The 12500-nt window shown below is 37.2% G+C and overlaps 1 protein-coding gene across 1 annotated transcript in view; it reads left to right on the top strand.

Annotated features, from left to right (window-relative positions):
• LOC123773891 (uncharacterized) overlaps window positions 1-11278 on the top strand; it is a 45069-nt gene extending 33791 nt beyond the window's left edge. The window contains exons 4-6 of the mRNA XM_069318604.1: window positions 2009-2466; window positions 5777-5894; window positions 6960-11278. Of these exons, the coding sequence (XP_069174705.1) occupies window positions 2009-2466; window positions 5777-5894; window positions 6960-7079 (696 nt within the window). The 3' untranslated portion in view covers window positions 7080-11278. The remainder of the gene's footprint in view (window positions 1-2008; window positions 2467-5776; window positions 5895-6959) is intronic.
• Window positions 11279-12500: the final 1222 nt, after the last annotated feature.

The following is a 12500-nucleotide window of genomic DNA, read 5'->3' as shown; positions in this document are numbered from 1 at the left end:
TGGTGGAACTGAATCCTGGGTCAGGGTCGATAGTTGAACCTTAGGGATACTTCGACAGAAGGCTAAAAGTATAGTGTACTTTTTTTTACTTCTGACATGGATGAAAAAGTGTCTAACAGACAAGCAGATGAGGGCAATAATCCGAGACAATGTATCGGACTGGAGGAGTGTTACTAACGGAGTACCACAGGGTTCAGTTCTTGCATCAGTAATGTATACATTAACGACCTACCAGAAGGAATACAGAATTATTCGAACATGTATGCAGATGATGCTAAGATACTGGGAAAGATAGGAGACGCAGGCGATTGTAATGAACTTCAAATCGATCTAGACAAAATAAGTGCTTGGAGCGTAAAGTGGCAAATGGAATTCAATGTGAATAAATGCAATGTTATGGAATCTGGAATTGGAGAAAACAGACCACACACAACTTACAAATTAAGGTGAAAGGAATTACAGTACTCTAATAAAGAACGAGACCTAGGGGTTGTTTTGGATAGTAAGCTGTGGCCAGAGGAACACATAAAGAACATTGTGAGAGGAGCGTATGCGTCGCTTTCCAACTTCAGACTTGCTCTTAATTATAGACCAAACATACGAACACCCATCCAAGTGGAACCCACAAGCAGCGCCATCAACCCTACTCAGAGACTAATGCACCTCCAACCACACAAAATACTCCTTCCACTATTTAAATCACCAAAAACTAATTTCATGGGAATATATATTACATTTTATTAAATGACTTGAAATACTATCACTAGCCCAGTTACAAGCTACCTGACAGACAGCGGGACCGTCAGACAGACAGTCAGATATACAGATATACAGACAAGAGACAGGCAGATGGACAGGAGGAATAATTAATAAGGAATCCTGTATCTACATACGTCGCTACCTGGTAATTTGATTACTGGAGCGTGATATGAGGAAGTGGATTGTGAGGACAGCTCCCAGGAAGGTAGTGTGAGATCACCCGTCAACAAGTGAGAGTGTGAGTTTAGCTACCATGAGGTTTGAGTGTGAGGTCACCCGTTAAGAAGCTATAGAGTGAGGTTTGTCATGAAGAAGTTAAAGTGTAAGGGGTAGCCGTCAAGACGTTAGTGTCAGGTCTACCTGATGGTGGTTGATAGCGTTGGCAGGCCTGGTTATCTTGGTGGCGGGTGATAGTGGTGGTAGTGTAAGCCTACACTACCACCACTACCAGCCACCACCAACACAAACTTGAAAGATATGTTAAAAAGAGGCACATGTACTATTTTATATATATATGCTATGACGAGGCCTGTATTAAACTGACCGAATTTTAACAAAAGCACGGTTAGGCTCGCAAAATTTATTCAAACAATTCCTATAAATGTATTCATTATACAGTTCATTAGCGAAAAAGATGAGTTGAAACATAAAGGTGGAACAGTTTAATCTTACAAACACGCTTACAAGACTAACCTAGGCAAATACTGGCTAACCAAAGCTATCTCTGCCTAACTTAAAGCTAATACAGCCTAACCTAAGCTAACACAGATTTACTTAAACTAACACAGCCTAACCTAAACTAACAATGACTTACCTAAACTAATACAGACTAACTTAAGCTAACACACATTTACCTATGCTAACACAGCCTAACTTAAACTAACAGCCTAACCAAATCTAACACACATTTACCTAAATTAACCAAGCCTAACCTAAATGAATACAGATTTACCTAAGCGAACACAGCCGAATCTAACGAAATACATATCGGTTTTCATCAATTATCAAAAATTAGCTTTGTCGAAATCCCCCACGAACAATCTGGCCATTTAAAAAGAGTATACGAGAATAATAATAACAAGTTGGAAAGTGCTTCAAGGTCTGTCGTGTATTTGTTGGCCGATTATCATCTTATTTTCATACTTGTTTAGTGAAGAGACGCGAAAGTAAGTAAGTAATTATCAAAGAAATCACCGAGCCGGGAAGGCTATGTAGTGCCAAAGAGATGCGAAAACTTTGCTTTTTCCAGGTAAGTTTTAAAGGAGCGGACTCAGAGGAGGACGAGTTCCCACCTGCGTTCCGGCGCCACACACCAGGTCAGGTCAGGGACTGGTTAAAAGATGACCTCGTCATGCACCACAAGGCCTTCCCCAGTGACTGGAACATCGAACAGGCCGAAGAGTCACCCACGATGTCGTCTACTGGAGTTGAAGAACAGCGCGAGGTCAAACGAGGTCGGGGGAGCAAGAAGAGGCCTCGCGGGCAGAAGAAGAGGCCTCGACCCCCGGCCACGGCGGAGGGGGTGGTCAGGGTGGCGTTCACGCAGGTGAGGGTGAGGGCCAAGTACCAGGTGAGGGGCAGCGCCGGGGGGTTCCTCACCTTCAGGGAGAATGGAGACTTGGACCTCACCGCCCCGACCATCTTCCTCACCACCCGCCTCAACCTCACACTCCCTCACCCGCCCTCACACCGACGCAGGACACAAAGGTCTGAACCTAATAAATATTTATTTCTTCTCTTATTAAGATACTAAATATGACGACAGTCGTTTCTATGTACAATATACGAATAATTTCCTTTTAAGTTCAAGTTCAAGTAAGTTTATTGAGACAAGAATAAAAAATACATCTCAAAGGAATAGAGTAACTTAGGCTATTTCTACCCCCCTAAGACCATTCCTTTTAAGGTATCCAAAATCTACTATAAGCAAATGCAAAAGTTGCCATAAATAACCAAAAGACAAAGAATTATCCATTTCACATTATGCTGAATGGTTTTGTCATTTCTTGATGTTAAAATGATTAACCAAAATGGTTTCAACACTGAAGTTCACAGGTTTAGGTTTAAATTTCAATTCATTTATTTGGGATATTTTTAAGAAAAATGCAATTAATACTCTGTTGAATACAGCTTTTGTATTATGCTCAAATAGGTCCTCTTTGATCAAGAAATTAATTTCTTGGTGATTTATTTTTTTTTCAAATAATGGTTACCTTGTTCATATGATATATACTTTTATAAGGAAGTTCTTAAATAAAAAGTTTCACCATTCATGTCAGATTACAACGATTCAAAGGATATTAAACACATCAAATTACTTTTCTATGGGACCATTAGTTTTTCTAAAAGAAGTCGATTAAGGACGCTTTTACATTTTACAACATTGTTATCCTCAACTAGACTTTAAATTAACTGTTAAGTTTCTCCGCTAAGGAAATTACCATGGCAGAAATAAAAGCGACGATAGGAGAACTAGAGGCATATCAAGTGAGGAAGGAGAAATGCACTGAGCTGGGCAAGAAAAAAATAAACTTACCTATGGCGTTAGAAAAGGTTTCAAAACTGCATGGAGGACATTCAAAGCCTACTAGAAATTGAAGATGGTGGGAGTAGGCTTCATGAGAAGTTACTGTGTGCTATAACCACTAGATATACTGGGGCCAGATTCACGAAAGCACTTACGCACGCACTTACGAACCTGTACATCTTTTCTCAATCTTTGGCGGCTTTGTTTCCAATTATTAATCAGTTAATGAGCTCCGAAGCACCAGAAGGCTGTTTATAACAAAAACAATAGTTGAATGGGAGGTTTTCATGCTTGTAAACTGGTTATGAAATGTAACCAAAGCCGCCAAGGATTGAGGAAAGATGAACAAGTTCGTAAGTGCTTTCGTGAATCTGGCCCCTGGTGGTTATATAGATATATAATAACAATAATATACTGTAGATAAAGAATATACAGACGGGTGAGAACAAACTCTAAAATGTAGGAGTCAGCAGCAGCAGTGCACACAGCCCAGGATTTATAGTACGTGTTATTAGGTCTACGGACTGACCTTCCCACATTTCACTGTCAAATAAGCGTCAAGATTTTTGAAGTACTGTACTGTAATAACATTTATGATCGTTATTTTTTTTTAATTTCTACAAATTTCTACGAACTTGCATCGGAATTGTTAAGCAAGGTATAAAGATATATAACTTCCTTATATTGCTTCGCAAGACATGTGTAGTTAATATACAGAGGTGTTCAAGCACTTTCTTAATATTTCTTTTATACTTGGTAAAAATATAAGATTGGCAGCCAATCATACGCACATTAAACTGTAAATGAATGACAGAATCATATATGCACCATTAATCAACCTTACAGAAAATAGATGTGCACAAGAATATAGCAAATGAGAATAAAAATATAATATATATATATATATATATATATATATGTTTCATTGAATATGACCGCATATTCTGTATTTATTATTTTCTGGTTTAGGACTTCTATCCCTCTAACTATTTTCTTAGCATCAGGGCTTAATTGGAATAGGAGTTCTCCAAAACTCATTTTCGTACTTTTAAGGTGAAGAAAACAAGTGATTTACTATAGAGTGTATTACACTTATTTGTATAATTTGCACGACGTTTCGAACCTCCATGGTTCATTCTCAAGTGATCAGATCTTACAATACTAGTTGATTTTATACCCGCATTAGGTCAGGTGATAATACAATGAAGGTGAAAAACATGGGGGGATACATAAGGGATAAACATAGGGGCTGCAGAAGGCTTATTGGCCCATACGAGGCATCTCCTATCTAAACACAAAGATTAATCCAGTGTAATTGGCCTGTTATGTTGGACATTGTCTTCTGTGTAGGCATCGATATGTTCTTGTCTTGTCCTTACTCTCATGGTGGGTAGAGTAAATAGTTCCGTGATTTGGGTGTTCATGGTAGGTCGCTCTATTCTTATGTGAATTGCCTCAAGAATTTGTAATCTTCTTGAATCTTGGGTTTTATCTATTATGCAAGTATTCTTGTTCAACATTTCTCTTGTTAGAGTAATGTCATGGGCTTGACAAGCCCATGACATTACTCTAACAAGAGAAATGTTGAACAAGAATACTTGCATAATAGATAAAACCCAAGATTCAAGAAGATTACAAATTCTTGAGGCAATTCACATAAGAATAGAGCGACCTACCATGAACACCCAAATCACGGAACTATTTACTCTACCCACCATGAGAGTAAGGACAAGACAAGAACATATCGATGCCTACACAGAAGACAATGTCCAACATAACAGGCCAATTACACTGGATTAATCTTTGTGTTTAGATAGGAGATGCCTCGTATGGGCCAATAAGCCTTCTGCAGCCCCTATGTTTATCCCTTATGTATCCCCCCATGTTTTTCACCTTCATTGTATTATCACCTGACCTAATGCGGGTATAAAATCAACTAGTATTGTAAGATCTGATCACTTGAGAATGAACCATGGAGGTTCGAAACGTCGTGCAAATTATACAAATAAGTGTAATACACTCTATAGTAAATCACTTGTTTTCTTCACCTTAAAAGTACGAAAATGAGTTTTGGAGAACTCCTATTCCAATTAAGCCCTGATGCTAAGAAAATAGTTAGAGGGATAGAAGTCCTAAACCAGAAAATAATAAATACAGAATATGCGGTCATATTCAATGAAACATGTTTGAAAGAAAACCTGCTGCCAGTATACACCAATATATATATATATATATATATATATATATATATATATATATATATATATATATATATATATATATATATATATGTGAGTGTGTGTGTGTGTGTTGATGAGAATATTGAAATAAAAAGTTAGATATCAACGGACATATAAATATTAGACAATGAGCCGGTCATAAACACAGTTATATGCACACAAGTGTGTACATATAACATGCACATAAGCAGACTGCTATAATAAGACTAGTGAGGTGTGAGTGAAGGTGACCTGACTCTCCCCCTCCCAGACACGCCAGGGTGAAGGTGCTGTGGTTAAGGTCAGATGTGACCATCTCCACCACCACCCTACTGCTCCAGCCCGAGGCCTACCCTCCAGAGTGGGTCAGGCAACAGGTCCAGACTAAGGTAATAACCTTTCGTCTCTTTTTACCTCTATTGTTAACGTCAACATTTTCGAAGTTACTTATTATTGTTAAAGCGAGAATTCATACAGTTGAGGAAGCTGGCAGCAGTAGGGTTTTCAGGCTCTCGGAGGTCAATTTAACATTGTGGCTGCGTATAAACATTAACTTTAAATTATGGTTAATGTTATTCAAAATTGAATTACCTAATTTATTTTTGGGTTTTATATTTATTCTTATAAATATTTATTTATAATGCATTTTATAATATTTTTTCTATTTTCATCTTAAAATTAGTTAATTGAAATGGTCTATTTAATGAAGGTTATTGATTACATGCTGCCAGACTCCTTTTCTAGTAAAATATTCCGACGTTTATTATAAATACCTAATTCGTGCATCCATGTTTTCTCACAATTCATTAGTGTTCAGTATCATTACTGTTGATATAAAGTTTAATTGATTTCTATGCTAGGCTTCTTAACTCTCTCTATTTGCGGTGTTAAACTACTATATATACAGGCATTACTAAACCTTAAATAATTTATCTCAAACACATATTTTCGCTCCACCAAGTACAGCAATAATAAAGCAACGTAGTAACATATACATTACACTGTACTGATCATAGCTAATACATATAATTGTACAAAACATATGCACAACTCCGCTACAGGAGTTACAGTATTACAGCCGGGTTCCTTCTCGACTCACAATCTGGAATTTCGGGTTCGAATCCCTAGCGAGACAGGAATGGCTGGGCGCGTTTCTAATCACCTAATATCCTCGTTCACCGAGCAGTAAATAGGTAACCCGGGAGTTAGTCAGCTTATTGTCGGGTTGCATCCTGGGAAGGGTCAGTACTTCAACCCTGAGGAAGGGAGGAACCCGGTATAAGTCTAACATGTATAGTTTCATAAAGTTCTTTGTACGTTGGGGAACCAAAACACAATAGAACTGAGGTCGGTCGGGGCATCCTTGCAGTTGGTCGATGCATGCTACAGGAATATCTCTAGTCGAGCACATATTACCCTGGTGTTGCACTGACCTTGAACTTGTGTTCTGACAGCTGGAGGAGCTGTCGAGCGACCTGAGCCACGGTCACGGTGCTGTTCGATTACTGCTGCGGCGCTGGGGCAAGTTGCTCAAGAAGCTCATTCAACGTACGGCTCGAGCAATCACCAAGTGAACCCCTTGCGGCGTCGTCGTCTCTTGCCCCCTGGTGTATGCCTGGGTAATATCTCCACATGTACTACGTCGTCTCACTGGGAAACGTTGTACAGCACCTTGTGTAGCCTCCAGTTGAAAGTTATTTCTAGTGTGTACGTCGTATCACAGGTGTGTGTTGTGCTACTGGTGTACATACTATAGGTTTATATCGTGATACACGTGTACATCGTGCAACAGGTGAACATCGTGCAACAGGTGTACATCATGTTAAAGGGTTGTCACCTATACATGTGCGTTCCATCATTGAGTAAGTTGCCAACTTCCCGTGAGCGTCTCTGAAGCAGTGAGCTCTCCACCTTTGCAAATTGAAACTGAAATTAGTTTATTGAGGTAAAATTCACACAAAGGGATGAGGTAGCTCAAGCTATTCTCACCCCGTTCAGTACATCGTGTTAATACATACATATACACACATCACAAACAATCTTTGCAATGTACAGTGAACACATTCAACGTACTAAATATAGTTTATACATTCACGAGTGGGAAAAGGCCTGTAAATAAAATAATTACAAAATAAATGACTCAACTGATCAGTAAGATGCAAGAAATACTGGTGAGAACACTTAGTGGGACTGTAAGATGTTTACACGAAGGTGAATATATACTGATAGAGAGAAAGCTTGATTGGTTTAACTTAATTGTTATAATTATGTTTCTGCATAGGTGGTGTCGCCTATAATCAAATCCTATACGGATCTTCAGGCTAAGTAGAAACAAAAATATTTGTGTAAATGAGTTTTCTGTTGACTTATTGAAGTAACAGAGTACCGTATATTACTAATAATAAAGTTTGACTAAAGGCAATAATAAAAAGAAACACTGCAAACAATGCTGGCATTGAAAGTGTATGTAAATGAATACAAGATTAACAGTAAAGTCAGAGTGAATGGTACCAATTGTGTATGTGTGTGTAGAGGATTACTCTGTAGTCAGTAGTGTGAGGAGGATTACTCAGTAAAATGAGGAGGCTTACTATGTAGTCAGTAAATTGAGGAGTATTACTCTGTACTCAGTAAAATGAGGATTGCTCTATAGTCATTAATGTTACGAGGATCACTGTAGTCAGTTATGTGATGAGGATTATTCTGTAGTCAATACTGTGAGAATTATTATTTTATAGTCAATCATGTGTGGGCGAAGATTCCTCTGTAGTCATTAACGTTTGAGGAGGATTATTCTGTTGTCCGAAATGTGAGATTTATTTTGTAGTCAAGTTATGTGAGGAGGATTACTTTGTAGTCAGTAATATGTGAGGAGGATTACTCTGTAGTCAGTAATATGTAAAGAGGATTACTCTGTAGTCAGTAGTATGTGAGCAGGATTACTTTGTAGTCAGTAATATGTGAGGAGGATTACTCTGTACTCAGTAATATGTGAGGACTACTCTGTAGTCAGTAATGTGAGGAGGATTACTCAGTAATCAGTAATGTGAGGAGGATTACTCTGTAGTCAGTAATATGTGAGGAGGATTACTCTGTAGTCAGTAATATGTAAGGAGAATTACTCAGTAGTCAGTAATATGTGAGGATTATTACTCTGTAGTCAGTAATATATGAGGAGAATTACTCTCTAGTCAGTAATATATGAGGAGGATTACTCTGTAGTCCGTAATATATGAGGAGAATTACTCTCTAGTCAGTAATATGTGAGGAGGATTACTCTGTAGTCAGTAATATGTGAGGAGGATTACTCAGTAGTCAGTAATATGAGGAGGATTACTCAGTAGTCAGTAATATGTGAGGAGGATTACTCTGTAGTCAGCAATATGTAAGGAGGATTATTCTGTAGTCAGTAATATGTGAGGATTACTCAGTAGTCAGTAATATGTGAGGAGGATTACTCTGTAGTCAGTAATCTCTCTAAAGCAAACACATGCGGGGCAATAGCTAACTGGCAGGTTCCAGTGCCAGATCTCGCACCATTCACTCATCATATTTCCACAAAATATGCCACAATGTGTCTAACTTATTTAGCACTAAATGATCATGGACATGTTGGGATTCATGTAATATGCACTTATGGGCCTAAATAATACAATTTTGTAAATGTTTCCAAAGAAAAATAGATATCTAGTAGGCCCTTTATGTTTACAGTAATGCAGAGGTGTCTGGCATTTCTGTCAGACACAAATATACCGATGTATATTGTTGATGCAATATACCGATGTAAATATCTTCCTACATAATTTGTGCTTTTCCTTCAATATCCTTTGTACAAGTCTATGGACAAAGTATCATGTTCCACACAATGATAATATAACATTATTCATGGTGGTAATAATCCATAAAAATCATCTACCATTTTACAGGACATACATAACCTTAAAACTCCCAAAGATGTCTAATGACGTTTTGAGATAAGAAAATTTGTTTAGCTTAAAACAAGAGAGCCATGTGATGTTCCTCATATTTTAAATATGCTTCATCTTCAGTTAACAGTGTTATCAATGTATAAAGCATTGACTTACCCTATTAGTTTTCCCTGGAACACAACTTGCTAATCGATTTACAAACAGTTCTTCAATTATTGAAGGATGAACAGTGGTGAACAGTTAAGAATTGGAGCCTCGTATGTTTCTCCCTTTTACTGTAGCATATGATGATGTACAATTTCAAATCCGATGTGAAACATTACCTACAATCTAAATAATGAGTAACAATGACGTGTGCTATTTACACGTGCACATTCACATTTCTCGTGTACAAATGGAGATGGCTTCATTTGACAATTAAAGCAGGTAGAATTATTCAACAAAATATTACTTAAAATATTTCAGTCCTTAGCTAAGTCATCCAAGTTGTGAAGAGGTTCAGTGATGAAAATGTTAAATTATATTTCTAATATACTAACAAAATGAAATCAAGACAATTTGTAGCACAGTGCTTAGAGCAGTGACTCACAGCTAATGTCAATCAGAGTTCTATTCTTCAATAAGGCTAGCTATTTGGATACATAAATTCGTACTCAAAAGTCAGGCGACTTGTGTGTTGCAGCAAGGGTATGATTAATCATCGGTTAGGGCAACATCGAAAAGCTTAATAGGCGTCATGTCCCCAATATAAGACCATATAGAGCTGCTGTCTGCCATAATATTGTCACATGATATAGGAACCTTTAACATATTTGCATAATTCCTAGTTTCTCTGAGAATCCTTACATAGCACACCCATGTTGCAATGCTATCCAACTCAAGGGTGTGCACTGTAAGGTATTTTGTTATTTATACCAGAGTACAATTAGGTTAGGGTCCAGTCACTAGCAAAACTAAACAATTTGGTAATGTGATATAAAAATTCTGAATTATCCTATGTTAACTTTATTCTTCAGACACTCAAATACTTATAATAATAATGAAATGAAAGCTAATAATGAAACGTGGTACTTTTCATACCACCAAGGAAGTTCTTGTTTGTTTTGACATGCTCATTTTTATATTGTATATAATATTCATTACTCAAGAACAATGCTGTTTAGCAAATTGTAAAGAAATTGTATTACTGGACACCAATTTTAGTACATTAATGTTTCAGCTGGTATACCTGTGTACAGTATGTATTGTCATATTTACCGTCGAGAGAAAGTTAACAATTAAGTCAAGCCTTCATGTAAATATGAAATCTATGTATTTGTGTCCTATTTTCAGGGTACAACTGTACAGTGCAGTACTGTATAGGCTTTTTCAAGCAATTACAGTATGTACGTCTTTTGTTAAATGTATTTAATGCAGTACGTATTAACATGCAGCTGTAGATTTCTGCTTTATATAAATTTCTTTATTATTGATATTGTGCGTCACTCGTCATATTACACATCTAATGTAATAAATTAAATTCCAATCTGTGTACATACTATATGTGTATTCTAGTCTGTATGTATGATGCATCATTTCCAAACATGTTATGCCTACCTTAAATATCCCTTGTGTACTTGTATTTAAGTGTTGTGTGTACATCTGAATTATTAAGACATGCAAGCAAGTAGTGTTCACCTTAGTCCTAAACTAAACAATGCACAGGACTAAGGTATACTTGCTGGTTGGTTAGTAAAATAATGTCATGGTCTTAATAACTCTTTGAAGGTCCATAGGTCTCGAGCCCAACACAAAAACAATAATGTAAACACCATAAATTCTTTAATAAATATGAAAGTAGCATACCCATAGTAATATATTAACCCAAACTCCTGTTTCTGTACTTATTGGCCATTCGACAAATAATAAAGTGCAATAAAATCCAAGAAAATGGTTGGTAGAAATATATATTATAATATATATATTTCTATCAACCTTTTTCTTGGATTTTATTGCACTATTATTGACAGCATTGTAGTGTCTCCATTAATATGGGTATTTTAACCTTTATTACTATCCTATAATAATTTAAAGAAATCTATACATCTAAATACAGTACTGTACTACTTACTTGGACATTGTATATGATGAATACAAAACTGTATAACTCTTGAATCTTTCTTTAGAGTTCATTAACTTACCTGCAACTATCCAAAGACCAGCATTGGATAATGCTGGTTTTCCAATTGCACAAACACATGAGGCAGCTAATAGGTTTCTGCTTATTCTCTACCTATTAAAGGGTATCAACTTCATGCACATTGGTCAGTAACCTTCCCCCCCTTGCTCCCTCACACACACGCACTCACTTTTCTCCAGATCCAATAGTGCTCAACTTCATTGACATTGTTTATGAGGATGGGCTGCACAAAGGCCAAAGTCCATTCCATGCACCCGCCAAACCCTCTGTTTATGAATGAAAAATGGTTTACACACGACTCACAACTGATGACATCCGAACACTTCCAAAACAAGTGCTTCACTGATGACTTTTGTTCGAACCACAATGCTGTAAATGCATCACCCACATTACATGGTTCCCAGTCGTGCGGGCCGACTTGCCTCCGTTTACTAGAGTCTCCCGCTTAGTGACGATCACGCTTATATAAAATCCGTATTTTTGGCAATTTTTTGCTTTTTGAACATAAAACTAATTATTCTATATCACGCCATGGGTCCCATGAAAGTCAGTGGTAAGGTTCAACTTAAGAAAATAGTTGTAGTAGAGGCAGTAGAGGATGTCCCTTCCTCATTAAGAAAATGTGTGAAGTATGGGAAGAATTGCAAAGTTTTGTTGAAAAAACTTACCCAGATAAAGCTGTAGCAGACCATTGCATTGACCTTTAAATGACAATGTGATGTCTTACTACAGACAAGTGTTAAAATCCAAGGAAAAACTACAGGAAACTGTAGGAAGGGTAGGGGGAGTTTCATTAAGACATTCTTAGTAAGACAAGCAAGCAGTGAGCCAAAAGCAGGTCCTAGTGGTATGCAGGCAAAACATGCCAGAGAGTGTATCCCAGAAAA

This window comes from Procambarus clarkii, chromosome 91 (assembly GCF_040958095.1).
Source record: "Procambarus clarkii isolate CNS0578487 chromosome 91, FALCON_Pclarkii_2.0, whole genome shotgun sequence".
Lineage (NCBI taxonomy): Eukaryota > Metazoa > Arthropoda > Malacostraca > Decapoda > Cambaridae > Procambarus > Procambarus clarkii.
The sequence above is the reverse complement of the archived record's forward strand: the minus strand, read 5'-3'. Positions and strand labels throughout refer to the sequence as shown.